The sequence below is a fragment of the Rhinatrema bivittatum genome, chromosome 1 (genome assembly GCF_901001135.1).
Source record: "Rhinatrema bivittatum chromosome 1, aRhiBiv1.1, whole genome shotgun sequence".
Classification (NCBI taxonomy): Eukaryota; Metazoa; Chordata; class Amphibia; order Gymnophiona; family Rhinatrematidae; genus Rhinatrema; species Rhinatrema bivittatum.
The window spans coordinates 127463912-127488922 of NC_042615.1; the positions used below are offsets into that span (position 1 = coordinate 127463912).

Here is a 25011-nt window from a genome sequence, read left to right on the forward strand (position 1 = left end):
GATTTTCAGACGAGCGCGAACAGCCTACTTTTGTTTGCGCTCCAGGCGCAAACAAAAGTACGCTGGATTTTAGTAGATACGCGCGGAGCCGCGCGTATCCACTAAAATCCTGGATCGGCGCGCGCAAGGCTATCGATTTTGTATAGCCTGCGCGCGCCGAGCCGCGCTACCTCCCCCCCGTTCCCTCCAAGGCCGCTCCGAAATCGGAGCGGCCTTGGAGGGAACTTTCCTTTGCCCTCCCCTCACCTTCCCCTCCCTTCCCCTCCCTAACCCCCCCCCGCCCGGCCCTGTCTACACCCCCCCCTTACCTTTGTCGGGGGATTTACGCCTCCCGGAGGGAGACGTAAATCCCCGCGCGCCAGCGGGCCTGCTGCGCGCCGGGCCGCGACCTGGGGGCGGGTACGGAGGGCGCGGCCACGCCCCCGGGCCGTAGCCACGCCCCGTACCCGCCCCCAAAACGCTGCCGACACGCCCCCGGAACGCCGCGACGACCGGGCCCGCCCCCCGACACGCCCCCGACACGCCCCCCTCCGAGAACCCCGGGACTACGCGAGTCCCGGGGCTTCTGCGCGCGCCGGGAGGCCTATGTAAAATAGGCTTCCCGGCGCGCAGGGCCCTGCTCGCCTAAATCCGCCCGGTTTTGGGCGGATTTAGGCGAGCAGGGCTCTGAAAATCTACCCCATTATCAGATGCCATTTGGCCCGGTATGAAACCCGACTGGTCTGCGTGGACCAAGTCCGGCAATAGAGTCCCTAAACGGGTGGCAAGAATCTTAGCAAGTAATTTGAGGTCTATATTGAGTAGAGATATAGGGCAGTATGACCCACACTGTGTGGGATCTTTCCCTGGCTTAGGCAGAACAGTGATACCTGCAACGTTCATACATGGGGCTAGGGAGAATTCCTCCAGTAATGTATTAAATGATTTAGTAAGGGGGGGAGCTGTCTGATTGGCATGTAGTTTTTAAAATTTGCCCGTGAAGTCATCGAGGCCAGGGGCTTTACTTATATTTAACTCCTTAATGGCTTGTAATACTTCAAGGGTTGTAATTACTTTGTTCAGTATTTCCCTTTGTTTCCCATCTGGAGAGGGTAGAGTCATGGTGGATAAATATTTATCTACGCTATCAAATGGATTGAAGTATCTGCCTTATATAGATCAGTATAAAATTGTTGAAATCGCTCCCTAATCTGATTAGGTTTGTATAAGAGATCCCCTGATCCATCTTTTAAGTTTTAGTATTTGAGTGGATACTCTTTGCTTTTTTAGGGAATGTGCTAGCAATTTCCCAGCTTTATTCCCGCCCTAAAAATGTTGTTGCTTTACTAAATCTAGCTGGTGCAAAATTTCTGAAATATTTAAGCTCTGCAACTCTTGACGAGCTGCATATAACTTTTGCAAATCGGAGTTTGCCTTCAGTTAAGCAATCAACCTTTTTCAGCATATTTTTACCCATAGCATGCACAGACTTGTAATTTGTATTATCTAAGACAAACAGAATTAAATTCCATGCATTCCATAGACTGGATCAGCAAGTCCTGAAATAAAAAAAAAAAATGGAGCCAGTTGGTAATCTTAACCTTCATTCACTTTGCTTCTCTCTTGTTTGGTGCTCTGTATCTCTTTCCTCATTGCTGCCTATCAAGTTTACTCCCACCTTTCAAATTTCCCTTTTTGACTGTTTTCATTCCTTTTTCATGTTCTCTCTTTTTCTTTCTCCTCTTTCCCATGTTTTCTGAGTGTATCTTATCTCAGTAGCAAACTTGCATATTGTGACCTCCTTAGGGGCCGATGCAATACAGTGTGCTCAGCTAAGCACACTATATAACCCGCAATCGGACGCGGGTTGAATAGGCGCTAATGAATCCCCTAATGCAATATGGGGATTAGCGCCTATTGAACATGCGTCCGACACGGAGTGAGTCTAATAGCGCTAATCACATGCAAATGCATGTGATTGAGGCTATTAGCATTCACTCCAGATGCAAAAAAAAATAATGTGCGTCTAGGACGCACATTTAGCGCTCAGCAATTAATGCCTGCCTGGAGCAGGCGTTAATAGCTGAGCGCATTTAAAACAAGTACAGAAAAGCAGAAAAAAATGCTTTTCTGTACTTGTTTTAAATGCTTAAAGAAACTGACTGTTCAGCACCTGCTTTCAACGCATTTTTATTGTATCGGCGCCTTAGTAGGTCTTTGCTTTGTACTGTTTGGCTTATGAAATACTGACATCTTGTGGGCAGATCTTTTTAATGAAATTCTCTAGTCATTTATAAAAGCAATTAAGACTAGATGACTCAGTGGATTGATAGAACACTTTTCCTCTAGGTTATTAGCTCGAAATCGGCTCAGGTTGCTAGTAACAGTCATTCTACCTGTGGGAGATGAGCAGCCGGGTTCAGGCCAGCTTCCTTTGGATAGGTATGCATGTTAAAGAAGCCCATCATCATGATTGATGTTAACTGGACTTCCTTGTTGGCTATTTCAGCAGAGAAGCCAAGGATTGAATGTCCTCTTTCATCTTTAAAGTTGGCCCTTCCAGAACAGTGTGATTAAATTAGCCTGGACATGTACTGTCCCTGTTCTGTGTTAAATAGAATGACTTCAGCTTTTTTTTTATATAAGTTTTTATATTGAAAAGAACTTTCGTAAAGTACTTTAGAATTTTTGTAACATGTATTTGTGCTTATATAAGTATGCATATACCTGACAGTATAGACATCTCTACTAGATAAATGCAGTGGCACGTCTGTGAGAGATTCCTGTGTTGTCCTGAAGCCTTTGCCAACTTGGGAAATTTGTGAAGAGCAGATGATAGGTTTTATCAAGGGAATTACATTTCTTTTTTGGTTTTGAGTTGAAATGGGACGATAGACTTCTTTTAAAGTGGCATTTACCTGTTTTGAATTCTTGAGTTGGATTTAGCATGGTTTTAAATGTTTAAGCCCTACAAGGGCTATGTTATACTATCTTTTTTCTGGAGGGTTGATAAAGTGGAAGACACATTTTGGTCTTCTGTATATACCAGTAAGCCTGTGGGATGATGACGACAACCTTCTTACGTGACTGAAGTTGAATTTTGATTATCTATTCAGTTAAAAGATGATTCAGGTTTCCTGATGGATCTTGGTTTGTGTGATTATAGTGTAGTCGGACTCTAGATGGTGGAATTTTGATCCTTTTCACTTCCTTAGATCTAGAGAGACCACAGGCTAAAGATCTATTTGTTGCTAAATAGTTATTTTGCTGAGAAAAATTAATGGGGAAAAGGTGAAAAGACCAACATTTAAAAAAAAAAAAAAGTTTTGGAATGCAAAAATAAAAATATTCTGACAGCTGAGAGGGAGCCTTAGCTAAAGCCAGTTGGTCCTTATCTGCTGTGTTACATTTCATTTCAACAGTGCTGTCTATAATTTTAACCATCTTGACCAAACCTTTCCTTTTATCTGACTGCAAATAATTTGAAAACTGTATTTAATAAATCTGCAACTTGTTTTCTGCCTTCTTGACCATCATCTGTGTTTTACATTCGCAGCTCAATGCCATTGCAAACCGAGCAGCAGGGAAGGGATATGAGAATGAGGACAATTACTCCAACATCAAATTTCAGTTTATAGGCATTGAGAACATCCATGTAATGAGGAACAGTCTCCAAAAAATGCTGGAAGGTAATTTATTTTTTAATCTATCAGGGTTCCTCCACTTACCATTATGTCAAAACAATAGGTCTGCGTTCCATTAGAGGACTAGTTCTCAGAACACGGCTGCATAAAATAGGGAATGGCTTTTTTCTTTAAAAAAAAGGGTTTTAGGTATGTTGGGTTTTTTTTGGGGGGGGGGGGGGGGGAGGAGAAAAGTCCTTTTCATTGCTCTTGCAGAAACCAGCAAGCACCAGCCAGCATTAAGCTTGGTAGCTGGCAATGAGCCTGTATTTGTAAGAAAACTGAGTAAGTGGAAAGGAATATTAAGGAAATCTGTCTTTATTTAGAGATGTACTGTCAGCCCAGAAACTGAGGGAAATGTTGCTCACAGAAGTTCCATTAGCACAACTTCTAAAATTGCAACATTTGCTAGGTTAAAAAGAATATTTGGTCAACATCCTGTGACTTGGAAGCAAAGGGGCATTTAATGTTAGTGAGCTGCAGTTGTCTTCTGTATTGGCACAGGCAGACGTTTATGGTTTTTTTACTTTAGTTTTTTTTTTAGACTCAGCCATTTCTTCCAACTCATTCAGAGCCAGGGCTTCAATCCTTGCGCCCTAAGCCTTTTATTCACAACTGCCCAGGGATTTTTTTTTTTTTTTATTGTTCACTTTCCACCCCCACCCAGTACAGTGACCATCCTCTGCCAGCTGGAACCCCGCAAACGTGGGCTCTGAATCCGGCCACCAGGAGTCCTCATCGCTTGAGGATGCCTCTACTGCTCCTCCTCTCCCCACAAAGGGGCTGTCAATACTACATCCCCAGCCAACCCAGGGAGAAGTCGCTCCAACTCAGGAATTGAACGGGGAGTCTTCTGCATGAAGTCATCAAGCCAGCCCATTTATAGCTTTTAGATAGAGCTTGGTTATGTAAACATTCCCTTTAATGTGATATCTTTTTTTTGGTAAAGATTTTCCTTATAGCAGCAGGGAATGTTCTGAAAAGAAAGTGTCCATCCAGTGTTCAGATCACTAAATAGTTCTCATTCTAAAATGAGGCAGAACTACTGCTGCTTGTGCACTGCCATGCGGGAAGACCCTAGTTCAATCCCAGAGTCAGGTCTTTTGCTTCCTGGGTTGGCTGGAGCTGGGGATGCTCCGGGGAGGGGAGGGGAGGGGAGGGGAGTGGAGTCATGGTCACTGCTAGAGGCCGGATTCAGGGCTCATAATTGTAGGGTTCTGGAAGGAGCCCTTCTACATGTCCCTCCCTGGCCAAGGAGCATTGCTGCAATGACCAGACCAGATATGTTGACGGTTTGGGGTGGGGGGCGCAGACAAAAACTAGGGGAAAAGTGCCTGAGTAGTTGCAAATGAAGGTATCCAAATACCAGCCCTGTTTCTGATTGAGCAGGAAGTACAAAGGAGCAGGAGGAAACTGCAAGCTAAAAATTCCAAACAAACCACCCCTTCTACCTTGCACCTCTCCCTGAAAAAAAATTCCACTGCTAGGTAGTATATCGTGTATTTATTTATTTATTTAACATTTTTCTATACCGTCGTTTGGTGGGAACCGTCACAACGGTTTACATTAAGGCACATTTCTTCTATACAGCACTGGTAAGCCTAATTGGGACAGCAGAGCCGGTGCTAGCTTCTGTGCCGCCCTGTGCATAGAATCCCCATCGCCGCCCCTACGCCTCCGTGGCCCCTCCGTGCTGCCGCTGCACCCCCTCCCCCGCGGCCTCTGCTTCCTCAGCCGCCGGAACAGGAGATGAGCTCATATCCTCTTCCAGGGGCCAAAGAAGGAGAGAGCGCTGACCTGCCGACTGGCCAGCAGGCCATCTCCCCGGGTGTTCCGCTCCGTGCAATTGCACGATTTGTACACTCGGTTGCGCCGGGCCTGTGGGACAGTTTCCTTGTTGAGAAATTCTCTGTAATCTGCAGCACAAATCATGGTTTCTGAGGGATGTGCTTTATTTGAAATGATATAGACAATGGCAATGACAATTTTGTTTCATGTCTGTCTTTTAAACAAGTGCTCACTATTTGCAAAACGTGTGTGCTAATTTGATGATACAAAAAAAAAAAAAAAAAAGAAAAGCCCCCCAGTGAAATGGAATTCATATAAGAACCTCCCCCAAATGATACAGTGACTTCTTTGGTCTGCACCCCTCTGGCTTGGCGCCAAACTGGCATCAGTTCCAGAGTGTTCTGGAAAGACCTAAAGCTTTTACTATGCACGCACACAGAGGCGAACCTAAACTATTTGGCATCCGGGACAGATATTTACTTTGGCAACCCCCTCCTCCCCCCAATATATAATTTAAACATTTCCTAAACATCGATAAAATATTTCAAAACAGGGACATATCAAATAACACCCAATACTGTGTACAATTCTGGTCACCGCATCTCAAAAAATGTATAGTTGCGATGGAGAAGGTACAGAGAAGAGCAACCAAAATGATAAGGGGAATGGAACAGCTCCCCTATGAGGAAAAACTAAAGAGGTTAGGACTTTTCAGCTTGGAGAAGAGACGGCTGAGGGGGGATATGATAGAGGTGTTTAAAATCATGAGAGGTCTAGAACGGGTTAATGTGAATCAGTTATTTACTCTTTCGGATAATAGAAAGACTAGGGAGCACTCCATGAAGTTAGCATGGGGCACATTTAAAACTAATTAGAGAAAATTACTTTTCACTCAATGCACAATTAAGCTCTGGAATTTGTGGCCAGAGGATGTGGTTAGTGCAGTTAGTGTAGCTGTGTTTAAAAAAGGATTGGATAAGTTCTTGGAGGAGAAGTCCATTACCTGCTATTAATTAAGTTGACTTAGAAAATTGCCACTGCTATTACTAGCAACGGTAACATGGGATAGACTTACTGTTTGAACATAAGAACATAAGAACATAAGAATGCCATGCTGGGTCAGACCAAGGGTCCATCAAGCCCAGCATCCTGTTTCCAACAGTGGCCAATCCAGGCCATAAGAACCTGGCAAGTACCCAAAAACTAAGTCTATTCCATGTAACCATTGCTAATGGCAGTGGCTATTCTCTAAGGGGCGGATTTTCAGAGCCCTGCTCGCCCAAATCCGCCCAAAACCGGGCGGATTTAGGTGAGCAGGGCCCTGCGCGCCGGTAAGCCCATTTTACATAGGCCCACCGGCGCGCGCAGAGCGTGCCGGTGGGCCTGGATTGGCCACTGTTGGAAAATGGTCTGACCCAGTATGGCATGTTCTTAATAATTAAAACTAATAAGGATTTTAAAAATCTCCAGCTCTCCATATTTGACATCCTAAGATTGTCACTGACTGAGGACACACATGCACGCAAAATATGCTCCCTTTCTCTCTCTCACATTCATGCTGGGTGAGAGACTGTGTGTGTGTGTGTATATGTGTGTGTGAAAGAGAGATAGAGGAAGCGTGTCTGTGTTGTGAGAGAGGCACAGAGGAAGTGTGTGCTGTGGCCCTGTCATGCCCTCAGTTTTTAATCCACCCAGAAACATCTGAACTTGTCAGCCTCTTAGCAGTCCTGCTGTCTTGCAAAATTTTTTTTTTTGATTGGAAAAAAAAAAAGAAGCCTTATTCTCCTAGGCAGATTATGGCATTTATATCACCTGAGATTTTATTTTTTATTTTTTTTTACTTATTTGTTGTTCCTGGTCTGATTATGAGGTTTCTTTTCTTCCCCTCTCATAAGCATGCGGCAGTTTGATCGATTATTTTTTTTTTATCCCTGCCTTCCCCTTCCCAAGTTGTTCAGTCTTCAAAAGAAAAAAAACAAACCAGTTTCAGTTTTGCTTGATTTTTGCCTTGATTTTTCTTACCATGTCAGAAGCAAGCCAGCAGTTTCAATTTCTGCCCTTAGTACAAATGTAAGCCATGGTTACTGACTACATGGGATTCCAGTGACCCCTAGTGGCCATTCTTTGTATTTTTGCCTTGGTGAGGTCACTCAATGGAAGGCATTGAAACAAGCCACATCAGCTCTTTCAGCAAGCTGTTCTAGAGGAATCCAGCTCCCTGGTAGAGCAATCTGGAGGCTTCAGGGAGGATAATGCCAGCTAGTTTTCTGGGACTCCTTTTGCTGAGACATGGGCATATTTTCTCTGCGTGAGCACCATGGAGTTACAGCAGTTCCATTAACAGTGAGTCTCAGAGTTACAAGCACGATTGAATAAATTGCATTGGATAGTATCTGCTGATGTGCTGATACTTTGGGATTTTATTGAATGTGTTAATATATGTCATGTTTGAAACCTGCATCTTCTGTATCTGGAGAGTGTCAGGAAATGAATGAGAGGGTTGGACTCTGAGAGAGTGGATTTTGTAGTTTTGTTTGGATTCACAAGAGTGCATGGAGGGTGGAAGGAGTGGACAGATTGTTTACCCAAAGCCTACCCCTGTGAAATCCTGTTAAACTGAAAGGACCGTGCAGTGGCAGGTTACACAAACAGGTGATGTCTGTAACTGGCCATCATTTATTACATATATTGGGAGCAAGGCCATGATGCATGCCTTGGGCTGCAGTATTTGCACACAGATACCACCCTAAGCAGTTTGGGGCTGGAAGGTCAGACAGCAAGCCTACCTTGCCAAAAAGAAAAGTCCAGCTCCATGAAGGCTTGATGCATAAACTAAGGATCTGCAGTGAGTGCTGAGGCTGCGCTGAAGGAATCCTTGAGTCCAGGAGCCGAAACATGTCTGGGTTCTAGCTGGCCAGTCTGGGTCACAAGTACCAGCAGATCCCAAAAGTAGTGCTTGATTCACACTATTTTGTTTATTATTATTATTAAGTATCCCAAGTGGTACCAAGTTTCTAAAATTGTTGTGATCAATATACTCTCAAGGGAAAACTAGAGAATTATGATAATATTTGGGAACCTTTCTGGTTGTATTCAGAACTGCATTGTGATGGAAATATAGTGTGAAATTCCAAGTTAAGCTGTACTGAAGGAAGTTGATTGTAAGGTATATTATGAGTTATGTATAATCCTTTTATTAGTATCTCTGCTTGGAACAATTATGAACACTTACCATAGCCCCTCTATCTTTAACTGAAAGCCTCTCATCGGATTTTTGTCTGCATGTCATGACTAGATTGTAAGCCTCAAGGAGCAGGGACAATTTGTGTCTGTAAAGTGCACCTTGTAGCGCTATATAAACAGGAAGTGATTAGTATTGCTCAGCTGATTGTACACAGGAAAGGAGGAGATATTAGTTTGCCCCTATTCAAAACTGTAATGCAACTAATGTGTAGTCATGGTTGCAGAAAATAGATGGATTAGATAGTCTGACTAGACAATTCAACCTAAACACCTGCAGTACAGCTGTATATTGGTAGTGTATAAGGTGTGAACTGATCTGTTAAGCACTAGGAAACATGAAGTATGCCCACTTGATGTCTAAAACATGCCATTCTTTGCAGTTTGTGAGCTGAGATCCCCTTCAATGGCAGACTTCCTCTGGGGATTAGAAAATTCGGGCTGGCTGAAGCACATTAAAGCCATCATTGATGCAGGCATTTTTATTGCAAAGGTAAGCAGAAGTAATCTAACTGTGATTTGATGTGAAAGGTACACAAAGATGAGATTTGTACAATGTACCTTTCCTCACTCCAAATCACATCAAATCTTCACTGATGTGTACTGTGTTCATACCTCTGACTGTGCATGTAAAACTGCCCCCAAACCCTAGACCACCACCTAAACCTCACCTCGAGTTACTAGTTGATTCTTCTACAGTGGTATAAATAGATGACTAGTATGTGTGCCACCCCAGAGTCTCTCTCTCTCTCTTGATTTTCAGTGTGATAACATTAAATGCCCCTCATTTTCATAAACGCTTTCCTTTTAACTAGTTTAAAAATTTGTATATGCATCTCACAATGCATTATTTATCGCATGCATTATGGTGTTTTCATGGGTGTTAGGGCTCAAACGCCCATGATAAGGCTGTAATGCGATTTGATGAATGACCCTGTTAATTTGTTTTAGATGCAACATCAAAGATTCACATACAAACTGAGCGATCTGATGCACATGGTGGTAGTTATTGACTTTGCCATGTTTTTGCTACAATGCTTTCTCTTCTCCAGGAATAGTGCTGATTTCCAATCTTCTTTTCTGGACAATATGACAATGTAGAGGAGCTAGGGCAAAACCTGTATAGTCATGCATGCTTGTTCTTGGAGAGGATGTTGTATGAGGGGCACCTGAATTATTTCTTGACAACTGTCACTAAAAGTCATTGACTTGAGGGTGAATTGGAAGATTTGCCTGTACTAGGAAGGAGGTAGTAAAGTGGAGCGGGAAGATCTCCTGGGCAGCATGAGGCACCTCTTTGGAATACCAGCACCTTGAGTAGTTTCAGCACTCGTGTGAGATCAGTACAGCTGGCCCATGGGTTCTGAGTCTGCTTGCGGTACCAGCACTCAAGAGGATGTGGCTTGGTCTCATCGGAGGACCTCCTCTCACCACATAGATATCAACCCAGAAAGGTTGCCGATCCATGGAGTATGACATTGAATTCACCAGATAAGTTTTGTGCTGTAAGTGAAGAGACACAGTCTACATTAAATGTCCTCCCCCGATCCTCATAAGGCCTTGTGGGAAGGAGGAGATGGCAGGGTTTTATGCCAAATGATATAACCTCTCCCTGTAAATGATCCAACATATCTTATTTCCTTGTGGCTTCACGGCTGCTTCTGCTCCATTCCCGAATTCTAATAGAACTTTCTCAGTCATGCTGTCTTACTGCACCTCAGTCCTGTTTATGTTTAGTAGGGAATCCTTGGGATAGAATCTGTTTCATCTTGATCAAAAACGAAGCCCCTCTGGTGTTTTCTGCTGTTTGCTTATATATTGTCTTTACTTTTTTCATAGGCAGTAGCAGTTGAAGCAACAAGTGTGCTTGTTCACTGCTCGGATGGCTGGGATAGGACTGCTCAGGTGTGCTCAGTGGCAAGTCTTTTACTGGATCCGTATTACAGAACATTGAAAGGATTTATGGTAAGCGGGCCTCTTAGAGCTTCATTTACATTTCATATGAAAATTATATATCCAAATTGGAAGGTTTCATGTTTTAGATGTCAAGGTATCCCCGTTTTTTTTTTTTTGTAATTTCATTACTTCTTTGTTTTTGTTCTTAGAAGCAAAAGGATGTTTTACTGTATTGTGCCATGGTAGTATTGCTGGGATTTGCGCTTGTTTAGTGGGATCACCACTCCCTGTCTTCGCCCTAGTTCCCATTCAATCATGCATGTTGAGTGGCTAGGGCAGCGTCTGTATGTTATTTACTGAAATTCTGGATTTGGATGTAGCTCGCGCCTTTTCATTTGTAGCTCAGGCGAGTTATGTTCGGGTACAGTAGGTAGAGGGGAGTCCCATCTGCATTAGTTGCTGATATGTTTTGACAGAAGAGGATGTAACTTACAACTAGAATTTGTCATTAAGTCAGATCTGCTGGTCTTGCACCACAATAATAATCTCTCTGCATTGGGCTTCATATTGATGGCTTGTCATGATTATTTGTGAGAAGATAATGTCATACTCAATTTAAGTTAAATGTTAAGCAACTTAATAGAAATAACATTCCAGCCTAACCTGCATCATCAAGACTGAAGGTCATAGTGACTCATATTTAATTTCATTAGTTATTTTACCCATCCTAGAACAGGGTATTTCTTTTCCAACTGGTAGATACTGAATTCTGCTATTTGGAGAGCCTGTTTCCTAACGAAAAATTCAGTGTGTTATTTGAATTTAGGAACGATATATGGATTTTGTTCTTGCAAGCCAGTGTTGCTCAGATGCTTGTTAAATTTATATGCATGCAGGAGAATTTTAAAAGCCTGCTGCGTGCCAAAACCGGGCGATAACACACACAAGTCGGACTGCTACGCGCCAAGTGGATTTTAAAAGCTGCCCGTGTATGCGCTTATCTCCTGTTACATGCATAAATGAAAAAATCCAAAAAAGGGGCGGGGTCTGGGCAGAGCATGGGTGTTCCTGGATGTCAGCTTTAAATTAGCACTTAAATACTTATGCAGCCAGGCGCGCACCAGGGTCCCCTGCCAAACAACTTTACTTCTGCTATGAAGGACGTATAAGTAATAAAATAATAATAAATAATTAGAGCAGCGGGGTTTTAAGGGTGGGGGCTAACGGGAGAAGGGAGGCTATTAAACTAGGGGGTGGTTTGGAAGTTCTATCCCTTACCTGGGCGAACTGGGAAAACTGGTACTGGCGTCAGCACGCGTGTCTATTAAAATACCCCCACTTATGTGGTAGAAGCGGGTTTTGTATGCATAGGCGCACAGCCACTTAAAATTGCGCACATGTGCATGCATTCAGGCTATTTTATAACAAGTGCGCATGGCCGCTTCCCTGGGCGAGGGCAGCATGTATGCCTGCGCGCCTGTTTAAAAGTTACGGTCATTTTGTCTTAGAACCTGGTTAGTTTGCATGTTTTGTTTCTCTCCAGAAGAGTTGCAAACCCCCAAACTAGAATAATTAATTTAATGTTCTTGGCAATATTTTTACATGTCCAGTTCTATGGTTAACATACTGAGATCAGTCCAACTAAAGACAGATTCAAAATGTAATGGAGTTTGAAGTCTTGCAGCAGTTTGTCATGGGGAAGTTTGTTGATAGCTGTAGATTAGTATTTTGCATTATCCCACCAGGCAATGTAGTGTTTCATTAAATCTAAAAACTGAAAGGCAAGTCTAGTATCCTGTTTACTGGGATGGAAAACTTATTTTGTATCATGGTGCATACTTGCCTAAACATGCTCTTCCTTTGCATTTTAAGGTGCTAATTGAAAAAGACTGGATTTCGTTTGGCCACAAATTTAATCACCGGTAAGGCTACTGTACTAAAAACGTTTATCAGATGCCACAACCTTTGCCTTGTCTTAAACCAAATTGATGTATACTTAATTCAGACCAGGATGTACGATAATTTGGAGTAAGCACATGTTGAAACACTTTGGATAATTTCAAATTCTCTTAAAATACTGATCACACCAGCTAAAGTTGAGCAAATTGGAGGTAGCCAAAGTGCATTTCACATTAGATCTAGAAAAGACCATAAGGCTTATCTTGACATTCTTACTGTGCTCGGCCTTTTCCCGCATAGCTTAATTGTCAAATACATTGTACTTTGGTTTTTATAAATGAAAAAACATTAAAATCCTATGTGCTAAATCCGTGGTAAAGGATCCTTGCATTGAAATCTCTGTAGTACACGACTACCATAAAATAAGTAAAAATTGCATTTTATTTAGTTTCCAGTTTAGCAAGGACCATTTCTGTCGGCTTTTGCTTCAAAATAAGGGTGTCTCTTCTGATCTCAGCTTGTGCTTTGTGTATTAGGTATGGTATTTTGGATGGTGACCCAAAGGAAATCTCCCCGGTCCTTGACCAGTTTATAGAATGTGTTTGGCAGCTGATGGAGCAGTTTCCCTGTGCATTTGAGTTTAATGAGAGGTTTCTGGTACATATTCAGCACCACATCTATTCCTCCCAGTTTGGTAACTTTCTGTGCAACAGCCAGAAGGAAAGAAAGGAAATAAGGTAGGAGGACCTTGGATGGTATACCAACACATGGACAATTTTCAGGAAACATTCAGCTCTAACACTTTCTGAAATGTTTCCCAAATACCATTTTCCTGTATGTGGAGTTTACCATTTTACCGTATCCTGTAATGTGTATGCTTTTATTTAAAAAGAAATTGTTTTTACGGTTTTGCCATCAAGAGGTGGCCGCTGTATAAATGTTTTATAATAGGAATTTGGAATGCAAAATCTTCTGATCATGTGTTCTTGCAATTTTTTGCACAAATCTAAAACCCCTTCCATATAACATTCAGATGTAGAAGAAAGCATTATTTTCCAGTTTGGTTCAGATTTCCCTGTACGTACCAGGATCAGTCCAGATCAGTCCAGACGCCTGGGTTTTGCCTCCCCTCCAGCAGATGAAGACAGAGAGAGTTTTGATAGGCTCTGCCTTATACCCTGAGGTACTGTTAAATACATTTTCAGAAGCAATTACACAAAGCATATTATATTTTGTATTCATATGTCCTCTTCCTCGACGTAAAACCCAAAGCGACTGAGAACTAGTAGTCCCATCACAAGGACTGACTAAAACCCAGGATCATTCCCATCTCCAACCACCTCCCCACAAAATTCTCCTATCTGCCCCCTTCCCCTGGGTCGCCCCTTCTAGAGTGATCTGCTCTTGTAACTGAATAGATGCAAGAAACATCTCTCAGCTGGTGGCTGATATCACATATCTAGGGACCTTTATTTTCAGTTTTTAATTTTTTTCCTGGGAATTTTCAATGTTACTAACTGAAAAAAATCTGTCAGAAAATGACTTTGTTATAACAAACAGGAGAAAATCAGTGGAAAAGTCAATTCCCTGTACGTACCAGGATCAGTCCAGACCGCTGGGTTGTGTCTCCCTTCCAGCAGAGGGAGTCAGAGAAAAAAACTGAAAAGGCACCCCTCTTAACCTGGTGTGCCACCTGCGATCCCGCAGTATTTTCTCTGACTCTCAGCAGAAGGATTGACAGAACCTGCGGTCCTGATTTTTCAATTTCTTTAAATTTAGTTACATCTTTTTTTTACAGAGTTCTAAGGCTCTGGATGATTTAGTTAACACCTTTGGCTACAGCAAGTTGGTTGTATAAAAAAAAAAAAAGCTCAGTGCGGTTTTATTTTCGCAGGCTTTTCACTCAGCAGAGGTAGAGGAAAGGCAGGGGCTGGCAGCTCTAAAAGCCTTGTTCCCGGAGGGCCGTCTATCTCTGGAGGGGGATTAACCAGTGGACTGGTCCCTCCCCTCGGCGCCCCGAGACGAGTTTCCCCGGGTGCTGCAGCGTTCCCAGAGCTCCGGAAGGCCGCAAGTCGGCAGGGTATTTTAAGTTCTTCCTTTTTCTTTCCTACTGCGCTGTTTGGAAACCCCCCCAGATGCCTTGAAGGCTATCGTGCTCAGCATGTGGGGAGGCGGGGTTGCGCCTCCTGCCTCCCCGGTGGGGAGGGCTCTTCTGGGGGAGATTTTGGGCCCATTTTGCCACGAGGCACGGAATAGCGATCGCGATCGCATCCGGGTCCGTCGCCGGTGCGCACGGGAACGGTGGCCATTTTGTCGGAGCCCTGCCTGCCGACTGGGGTAGAGGATTCTCCAATTTCTCCTCCCAGTCTGAGTCCCGTTCAACCGCGCGATCCGGGGCCTGCCCCCTCAGGGAGCCCGGTCCTCCCCCCTCCTCTTCCTCCTCCTCCCCCTCATCTATCGGATCCCTTAAAGGGCCAGTCAGTTTTTTCTTCAAAATTCATTTTACTTATGCATAGGGCTTTTTTGGAGGTGGAAGCTCATCAGCAGGATGAGCAGCCCCCTCCCGCGAAGATTGCGCGGCGGGACACGTCTCTGGATGCCCTTTCGGCCTCTGGGGGGGCTCAGGATCCTGCTCCCTTGGGATCTTTTCTGGATGCTCTCCTCCAAAACCTAGATGGGGGTGTTGATGAGTCCGCTCCAGTAGAGGGGGATGACCCCCGGATTTCTTGGCTGTTTCGCCGGGAGGAGTTGGATCCCTTGATCCCCTATGTCCTGGAGGCACCAGTCCCCAGTTCGGAGCCAGTTAAGGGGAAACCAGTACTCTCGAGGCTGCGTGCCCTGCCCCACACTTTTCCTTTCCACCCAGTGCTTAAGCAGTTGGTCACTCGGGAGTGGGAATCTCCGGACGCGACCCTGCGGGTGGGACGGGCAATGGACAAACTCTACCCTTTACCCTAGGAAGCATTGGATATCCTCAGGATTCCCAAGGTGGACGCGTCGGTTACTGCGGTCACCAAGCGGACCACCATTCCTGTTACGGGAGTGACGGCTCTTAAGGACTTACAGGATAGGCGGCTAGAAGTCCTCCTCAAGCGCATTTTTGAGGTGTCAGCGCTCTGTGTTAGAGCGGCGGTCTGCAGTAGCCTCATGCAGCGAGCAACCCTCGGGTGGGTCCAGCAAATGCTCACATCACAGGTGTTGCCACCAGAGGAAGCAGATCAGGCGAATAGGATGGAGTCCACGGTAGCTTACACAGCGGATGCATTATATGATCTGTTTCGGGCATCTTCACGCAACATGGCCACTGCAGTTTCGGCTAGACGGCTTCTCTTGCTCTGGAACTGGTCCGCGGACGTTGTTTGGTGAGGAACTTGTCGCCCTTATTAAGTCTCTTGGGGAGAATAAGATGTATAAATTGCCAGAAGACAAGCCTAAGTCTTCCAGGCCCTTTGGGGCAGCGTGTTACTGTTTCCGAGGACAGCGCAGATTTCGGCAGTTGCGACCACCCACTTTTCCCGCCCGACAACAGACTCAGAGAGCTCAGACTTGGCGTACTTCCTTTCGTGGTCGGAGGCCATTTCAGGAGGAAGGCTCTCAAGGGGCCACCCGAGGTAAGCAGTCCCAATGAAGGTGTTCCGACCCTCTCCCCGGTTCCAGTGGTGGGAGGTCGTCTCTCCCTGTTTCTCGAGGAGTGGGTCAGGATCATGTTGAACCAGTGGGTCCTCAATATCATCGCCCATGGTTACGAGTTGGATTTTGCCCGCCCGTTAAGGGATCTTTTTCTGATTTCTCCCACCGGCTCTCTGGCCAAGCAAAAGGTAGTCGGGCAAACCCTGAGTCACTTGAAATCCCTGGGGGCTATTGTTCCGGGCCCTCCAGAGGAGCGCAGGGCTGGCAGGTACTCCATCTATTTCGTAGTCCCGAAGAAGGAGGGGTCCTTACGGCCAGTATTGGATCTCAAGGCAGTCAACCGTGCACTTCAGGTTCCCCGATTTCGCATGGAGACTCAACGGTCGGTCAATGCAGCCGTTCACTCAGGAGAATATTTGGCCTCTTTGGACCTGACCGAGGCGTATCTTCACAGCGGTTTCTGCAGTTCATGGTCCTGGGGGAGCATTATCAGTTCCAAGCTCTTCCGTTCGGTTTAGCGACAGTGCCTCGGGTCTTCACCAAGGTAATGGTAGTCATAGCAGCGGCCCTCTGGCGGGAGGGGATCTTGGTTCACCCATACCTGGACGATTGGCTCATCCGGGCCAAATCAGAGAGCCTCTGTCGGGAAGCAGTGAGCAAGGTTCTACTCCAGCTCCAGTCCCTTGGTTGGGTGGTCAATTTTGCCAAGAGCCAGTTGGTACCATCTCAGGTTCTCAACTTCCTGGGAGCACGTTTTGATACCTCGGTAGGCAAGGTCTTCCTCACTCGGGAGAGGAGGCTCAAGTTAGTGGCACAGATCCATTGGCTCATGTCCTTACCCCTGCCCATAGTATGGGATTATTTGCAGGTACTTGGTTCCATGACGTCTACTTTGGAGGTGGTTCCCTGGGCGTGGGCATATATGAGACCATTACAACGCGCATTGCTTTCTCGGTGGGATCCGAAATCGGAGGAGTTTCGCCTGCCTTTGCCACTGATGGACCAGCCAGGTCCAGTCTCGATTGGTGGTTGATTCCGGCCCACTTGTTACAGGGGATGGACCTGGAGGACCCGCAGTGGGTAATAGTCATGACAGATTCCAGCCTCACTGGTTGGGGAGCAGTTTGCCAGTCACAATCCACTCAGGGTCGTTGGACAAGTTATCAGGCGACGTGGTCAATCAATCGATTGGAAACCAGGGTGGTACGCCTGGCATTACGTGTTTTTCTCCCTCTGGTAGCTCAGTGTGTGGTGCGAGTCTTGTCAGACAACGCGACAACAGTAGCCTACATCAACCGCCAAGGGGGAACCAGGAGCCGGTCTGTGGCTTGGGAGGCTGAAAGGCTCATGACATGGGCAGAGCGACATCTGGTCCGGTTGGTGGCCTCGCACATAGCCGAGGTGGACAATGTGCAGGCAGACTTTCTTAGTCACCAGCATCTAGATCCTGGCGAGTGGGAATTGTCCGTCGCAGCTTTCCGGCTGATCACTCATCGTTGGGGGGTTCCACACCTCGATCTGATGGCAACTCGGACAAATGCAAAGGTGCCCTGGTTTTTCAGTCGTCAGAGAGACCACGGGTCGGAAGGAGTGGATGCTCTTGTCCTTCCGTGGCCTCGCGGCGTACTACCGTATGTGTTTCCGCCTTGCCACTAGTGGGCAAGATCGTGCATCGGATAGAGAACCACGTAGGGTCTGTCATTCTGGTAGCCCCAGAGAGGCCCCGAAGGCCGTGGTTTGCAGATCTGATCTCGTTGGCGATCGATGGTCCGGTGCATCTCACCCACCTTCCGAATCTTCTTCGACAAGGTCCAGTATTTTTAGATTGAGCGGATCGCTTTTGTCTAGTGGTCTGGCTTATGAGAGGAGGCAATTGAGGAAGAGGGGATATTCGGATTCAGCTATTTCCACCCTCTTGCAAGCACGGAAATCGTCCACGTCGTAGGCCTATATTCGTGTTTGGAGAGTTTTTGACTCTTGGTGCCAAGGTTTGAATGTCCCCCCGTGTCTGGCTTCGGTGGCACACATCCTATCCTTCCTGCAGGAGGGACTGAAGAAAGGTCTAGCTTGCAGTTCTCTCCGGGTGCAGGTCGTGGCACTGGGTTGCCTGCGGGGCAAGATTGATGGCTTTTTGCTGGCAGCTCATCCAGATATGTCCTGTTTTTTGAAGGGGGCCAAGCATTTGCGCCCGCCGGTACAACAAATTTGTCCTGCCTGGAGCTTGAATTTAGTTCTTAAGGGCTTTTGTGGTCTTCCTTTTGAGCCCCTCCGGCAGGCTACGTTGAAGGATTTGACACTCAAGACTGTTTTTTTGGTAGCCATTACCTCCGCACGGCAAATTTCATAGCTTCAAGCTTTGTCGTGTCAGGATCCGTATCTTCGTATTTCGGATTCTGGAGTTTCGCTGTGGACCGTTCCCTCCTTCTTGCCCAAGGTGGTATCGGCTTTTCATGTCAATCAGGCGGTAGAGTTACCGGCCTTCCCGAATTTGGATCCAACTTCTGCGACGGATAAGGATCTGCATAAGTTGGATGTGCGCCGGGTTCTCCTTCGCTATCTAGAGGTGACCAATGCTTTTCGATTATCGGATCATTTGTTTGTCTTATTGACTGGTCCTAGACGAGGAAACAAGGCATCCAAAGCTACGGTTGCTAGGTGGTTGAAGGAGGGAGACACAACCCAGCGGTCTGGACTGATCCTTGGTACTACAGGAACGAAAATTAGCAGGTAAGAACCAATTTTCCTTTTTCCTCTGATATTTTTTGTTATAACATTGAAATCGCTAGGAAAAATAAAATAAAAACTGAAAACAAATAACACATGCAAGGATATTTACAGTCCTTAGAGCCTGAAATGGCCTCCTTAGGAATTTATTTTCCATCAGAGGATGCACAGCTGGGTCATGAATATTCATGAGGGTCATGAATATTCATGAGGGTCACCGATGGGTCATGAATATTCACTATGGGGTAAATTTTAAAAAGTACATGTGGGCGTCCATATTTGCACGGTTCCCGGCACGCGAACATGGACGCACAGATTTTATAACATGCGCGGACTGGGAGGGAACTTCTCTAACCCCCTATCCTTCCTCTCTGCTCCGACCCCTAGCCCACCCTAATTAACCTATTTTATTTTATTTCAGAACTTACCTGCTCTCACAAGCAGAATTAAGTTCCACATGCCGGCGCGCACTTCACCGAGACAGTGCCAAATGGCGCTGTCCCGGCCTGCTCCTTTTCAGAAACCCGGCTCTTCCACGTGTGTACCGGGAGATACATGCAAGGCCAGACCGCTCTGAAAATGCGCTCGGCGCATGCGCAGCCTGGCCACCCGCGTATCTCCCGGTATTGACGCACGCCGGGTTTTAAAAATTGGGCCGTGTGCTTTTCTCCTTAAAACCAGACTGGTTTATGGCCCTCCACTACCAGAGTTATGCACCCCTGGCTTACATCTTCTTAAACAAATGGTTTTGTAGAGCAAATGCAAAATACATAACGGTGAACCAGTTGATAAAGGGCTTGCCTTGTTAAGGAAGAGATTTCCATGGCTAGCTTATGGATTATAGAAATACCTTCCTTCATTTGTGATCATTGCAAACAAGACCATCTACAGTCTGCTTTTCCCATACATTTCTCTGAATGTGCTTACACTTGTATGTGAGAGAGAAATTTATGACTATTCTATGGACTTACCTGTAATAACATATGGTTTTAAAAAGGTAATGTCGTGTTTGTATTTTTCTTTTATAATTGATTTTGTTTTTAAGTGGCAGTATTGTAAGAGAGCTCCAAATTTTCGGTGTGGCTGTTTTCTCTTTTAGCTTTTATTATGTATGTTTTATCATGTGATCTGCCATGAATAGTGGATTCATGAGGGATACAAATTTTTGTAAATAAACTGTCAGAGAATAGGTGCGTAATTCGATGGTAACATACAATAGAGCACTTTCATTTTTTTTTTTTTTTTACTTGGTCCTTAAAACCCTAGAGCATACCCCTTCCATCTAAATTGAAATCTAGTGCATCAGTTCATCTCAATTCCTGCTGCATATGCTACTGTGCAAAAACTATAGTACAGAGAACAGACAGTATTATTCCAAAACCAGAATGATTTTTTCCTCACTTCTGTTTTTGCATTGGTTATTAGAATTCAAGAACGAACCTATTCACTTTGGGATCACTTGTGGAAAAGTCGCATGGACTACATGAATCCTGTCTACAGGCCAGACCACAGTCAAACCCAGGGGACCCTTTGCCCCCAAACCGACCCCTGCAGGTTCAAGTATGTGCTTGTTAATACTTCTTTTGGGAGAATATTGTAGCTTTTTTTTTTTTATTACCTTCTGCTGTAACAGCACTTTCAAGAAAGCAGAATAGAATCGTGGATTCCTGTATTATGCCTGTCCGTAGTATAACTTCTCCTTTCAAGATTTAGAATAAGGAGACAGAACAAAAATTGCTTGTGTGAGCTGAGTTTACAAAGCTCCAAATGAAGCAGAAGAGCCAAATTTAAACACTGGGCAGTCACGGTGCAGTACTTTTTGGCATAATGTGGCTTTTCAGTGGATTCAGGAATATTACGTTGTATCATATGATGGCAGATAGACCAAAGTGGTCTATCCAGTCTGCCCAGTAGAGAGTCATCCGATTTGTGTATACGCATTCACACAGTCCCTTGTACAACACATTACCAACTCTCTCCTCCTAGCGCTGTTCCAGGCATGCCCTAAATCTGCAGAAGTGCCATATTGCTTTGAGTTAAATTTAAGCTAAAGGCAGACTGTGTGTTCTTGCAAAATTGGGCAGGCTGAATGGTAACTGATTTATTGTATTATTTGAACAATTTTGTTATGTAGGTGATGCAAGGGAACATCTATATTAAGTGCTGTCATATATTGGAAAATGGGGATTTCATTCCTGCTGTTCTGGGATAAACATTTAAATGGATCTGTTTTAATGGTATTATGAATATTCATGATAGATATTTGTACACAGTTTGTTTAAGGTTCATGTGCATTTTTGATTATCTTGAACATCAGACAAGTTTGGAGGGTCACGAGAACTGGATTTGAGAGCTAGAGTGGGTCAGCCAAGGCAGTTCTAAAAAAAACAGACATATTGATTTTGCATTAAGAATAAAGTAAAGATTAGAGAAAAATAAGGATAATGGGAAATTTTAAAGAATTTGTTCTAGTTGCTGAATATTTTTCTAATTTTGGAAATACTGGTGATTATTTTAAATGTCATCACAAATTGTTTAAATAGCTAGCAACCACATAAAGTCATGATAGGAGTCAGCAGTTGTGCAAGGTACGAAAGAAATATAGTGCTTTGGCAAAAGTCTTCACACATTTGTACATTTTCCACATTGTGCTGTCTATACAAATCAAAATGTAAGAAAATAGTTTGTTTCAGAGATCTACACAACATATTCTTTAAGTTCATTGTGAAAGAACTGTCATAGAAATATTTAAAAAATAATTAATAAAAAAAAGCAATGCTTGCATAAGTCTCCACACCCTGTGTCACAGCAAACCCAAATTGGCTGAGGTTCAAAAAATTGCCTTAACAAGGCCCATAATATGTTAAACAGCCCACCTATGATCAATCACAGTAGCTGAGCTGATTTGAATACTCCTGGATGAAGAATCAAGTTGTTTCTGTTGTATGAAGTGAATGTAAAGCAAAAGTCAAAACATGACGAACAAGGAGCTGCTGAATGAACTCTGTAAATGATTCGAAATGGCAAGGTCCCCTGTGAAGGACTTTTACCTGGAGACACTTTCCCCACAGATGAACAACTCTGAAATAACATTATTTAAAGGTACAGATTAGAGGAAGGCTGAAAGAACTTGTCAGTGTGTTTGAATATCCATTAGGTCACTGTCAGGTCAATCTTTGTAAAGTGGAAAAAGTTTGGCACCACCAAGATACTTCTGTGATCAGGCCATCCCTCCAAAGTTATTATCCGGGGGTAAAGGAAACTGCTGCAGAAATTTGAGGCCTAAGATTACTTAGGTCTGAGAGTGGGGAAAATGTTGACAGTTCAATTTCAAGATTACTCCACAAACATAGCCTGTACAGGAGAGTGGCAAGAAGGAAGCCACTGCTGAAGAAAAGCCGTAAGATGTGCCGCATTGCATTTGTAAAGAAATATTTGGGGGACGCTGCAAGTGCATGTGGGAGAAGGTTTTGTGGTCTGATGAGACCAAAGCGGAACTTTTTGGTCTAACCGCTAAACGATACGTGTGGAATAAAACAAATGCAGCACATCACCCTGCTATCACCTGCCCTAAAGTAAAGCATGGGGACGGCAGTATTATGTTTGGGGTTGCTTTGCAGCAGTGGAGACAGGGAGGCTTGTGACGATCGACAGAAAGATGGGTGGTGCAAAGTGCAGGCATATCCTGGAGGAAAACTTGTTCAGTCTGCTATAGACTGGGGAGAAGATTTCAACAGGGCAATGATCCTTAAGCACAAAGCAAAAGCAACAATGGAATGGCTCAGCAAGAAGAAAGTGAATGACCTCACCTGGGCCCAGTCAAAGCCCAGACCTGAATCCAGTGGAAAATCTATGGCAAGACTTGAAAACTGTGGTCCAAAAACAACCACCAGCCAACTTGAAAGGGCTTGAGTTCTTCTGCTAAGAAGAATGGGCAAAAACTGCACTATCCCACTGTGCGAAGCTGATAGACACATCTTAAACGATTCATGGCTGCTGCCACTGCAAAAGGGGCTTCCACCAATAAGTGAAGGCGGGTGAAGACTTATGCAATCAAGACTTTTTTTTTGTTTGTTTTTTATTCTTAACTACTTTTGGAATATGTCTATAATTGTTCTTTCATGATGAAAGTGTAACGTGTGTTGTGTAGATCAATGGGACAAACTAAGGCACTTTTATTTATTTATTTTTTTAGATAGAATGTGAAGACTTTTACAAGGCACTGTATGTCATCCATCTTGTGGCATTACTACTTTAAGTCCATCACTAGAAATGGTTTAAAGGACATAAGTGCAGAAATCCTTCAGCTACAAATTGTTTTGTCTTAAAACTTTCTCCACAAGAAAAGTGTTTATATCTGGTAGCATAAAATAAAAAAAAAAAAAGTTTAGGTTTTAACAAATTCTTTTTAAGGGCTTTTCAACTCAAGTAGGAAAAACACTTATGTGGTGATTGATTCTGTCCATCTAGAGGCACAATAACTTTCCTAAGAGTAGGCTGACTGGAATCAAACTTGGAGTGAATGCCAGCAATAGGCCTGGAATTTACCCTTTTGAAAATGACCTCGGCCTGAGGTGGCTGAGGTCATTTTCTACAGGGTGTAGTTGAAAAACAGAAAATTCATGTACGGTTTTCATGGTCTACCTTGGTCCAAATAATATCTGCAGACAAGCGCCGTTGCACAGTCAGGTAATATATATACACAGCTGATTTAATTTCCAAATACAGTACATGTAATAAAAGAATTCTAATTTTTTCCTTATCAAATCCATTAACCACAATGTAACTTCATTTGGTTTTAATAATTTATTATTTCTAATTATTGATGAAATTGAACTAGAAAGCTTAGAATAAAATGGAAATTTACCAAAGTGGACAATTTTGAACTACATGAGAACTATTAAGATCTATTTTATATATCTGTGTACCTTACACAGCCAATAAGGATGGGTCAACAAATTGTGTATCATGGATGTCAAGCATAAAGAGATTTGATTTTCTCATGGGCAGGTTTCATATGATCCAAATTAGGATTAGGGTGGGGTTTACAGGTGCAGTTTTCCAGCCCTTCTCCAGTTACCAATGTGGTATCTTGGAAGCACTGGTACACAGCAAGGGGAGATTGTCTATACCAGGATTAAGATATTGAATGCTTTATATTACTTTCAGGTTTTGGCGTGGTATGTATAACCGCTATGAGAAGGGAATGCAACCACGTCAGTCAGTGACGGATTTCCTTATGGCTGTGAAAGAAGAAACTCAACAACTAGAGGACGAGCTAGAGGGCATGGAAGAGGTTGTGTGCACTTGATACCATTGTCTGCTGTTTGTTAAATGAAAGATGATAGATAATGTGTTTGATTGGTGTATCACTGTTTTTGTAGGAAAAGCCAATAAGTTTAGGGTAGAAAAGGAGCTTTGATATAAATGCCCAAGGAGCGCACCTGTGTGAACAGATTAACATAAGGAAGCTGCCGCACACCAGTTACCACATAGTGCATAATCAGGACAGCATCTAGATCCAATGGCAGGGGGTCCAAGACAATTGGAGAATCTGCCCTGAAGCATATTAGCGAGAATGGGAAGGTGATTACCATAATACCATGAAGTTAGCCACAGGTCCCTCCACATTAGTCTGTTTGCCATGGGTAATTCTACCAGGAGCCAAAGCTCCAGGTAATATAACCTGAAGGATCATTGGACTTTGATACAATATGATCAACTTCATACAGTGCCACTAATCAACAAAAAATAAATGGCAGACAGTTTCCACATGCAGTTCAGTAAAATTAAGATTAATAGTCCCTGAGATGGCATGCTTGCTGTAAACCTAAGGATGAAAGTACCACTGATGCCACTGTTTTTAAATGGTGGTAATCTTGCTTATTTCAGTGTTCTTAGTGGTACCATAATAGATGGACACATGTTTTCTCTACACCAGCTGAATGTGAACTATATATAAGTTAATAGAGATGCACTTTTGATATCAACATGTCTTCTATGATTTATAATGAACATAGCAATAAAGGGAACTATCTCTTCATTTTCTCCACACTATATTCTTTCCTACCTGTTCTGTTCTGTGTTCTTGTGTCTCTCTGCCTTCACCATTGCCCTCTTTAGTTAGCAGTTTATTTACAAATTAAAATACATTTTGTTTGTTAATCCCTTT

At 43.9% G+C, this 25011-nt stretch overlaps 1 protein-coding gene across 1 annotated transcript in view; it reads left to right on the forward strand.

Annotated features, from left to right (window-relative positions):
• Positions 1-25011, forward strand: part of MTMR7 (myotubularin related protein 7) — a 121030-nt gene that overhangs the window by 92050 nt on the left and 3969 nt on the right. Inside the window, exons 7-13 of the mRNA XM_029587099.1 lie at positions 3536-3668; positions 9074-9183; positions 10530-10655; positions 12459-12508; positions 13022-13222; positions 20265-20399; positions 24009-24135. Coding sequence (XP_029442959.1) covers positions 3536-3668; positions 9074-9183; positions 10530-10655; positions 12459-12508; positions 13022-13222; positions 20265-20399; positions 24009-24135 — 882 coding nt within the window. The remainder of the gene's footprint in view (positions 1-3535; positions 3669-9073; positions 9184-10529; positions 10656-12458; positions 12509-13021; positions 13223-20264; positions 20400-24008; positions 24136-25011) is intronic.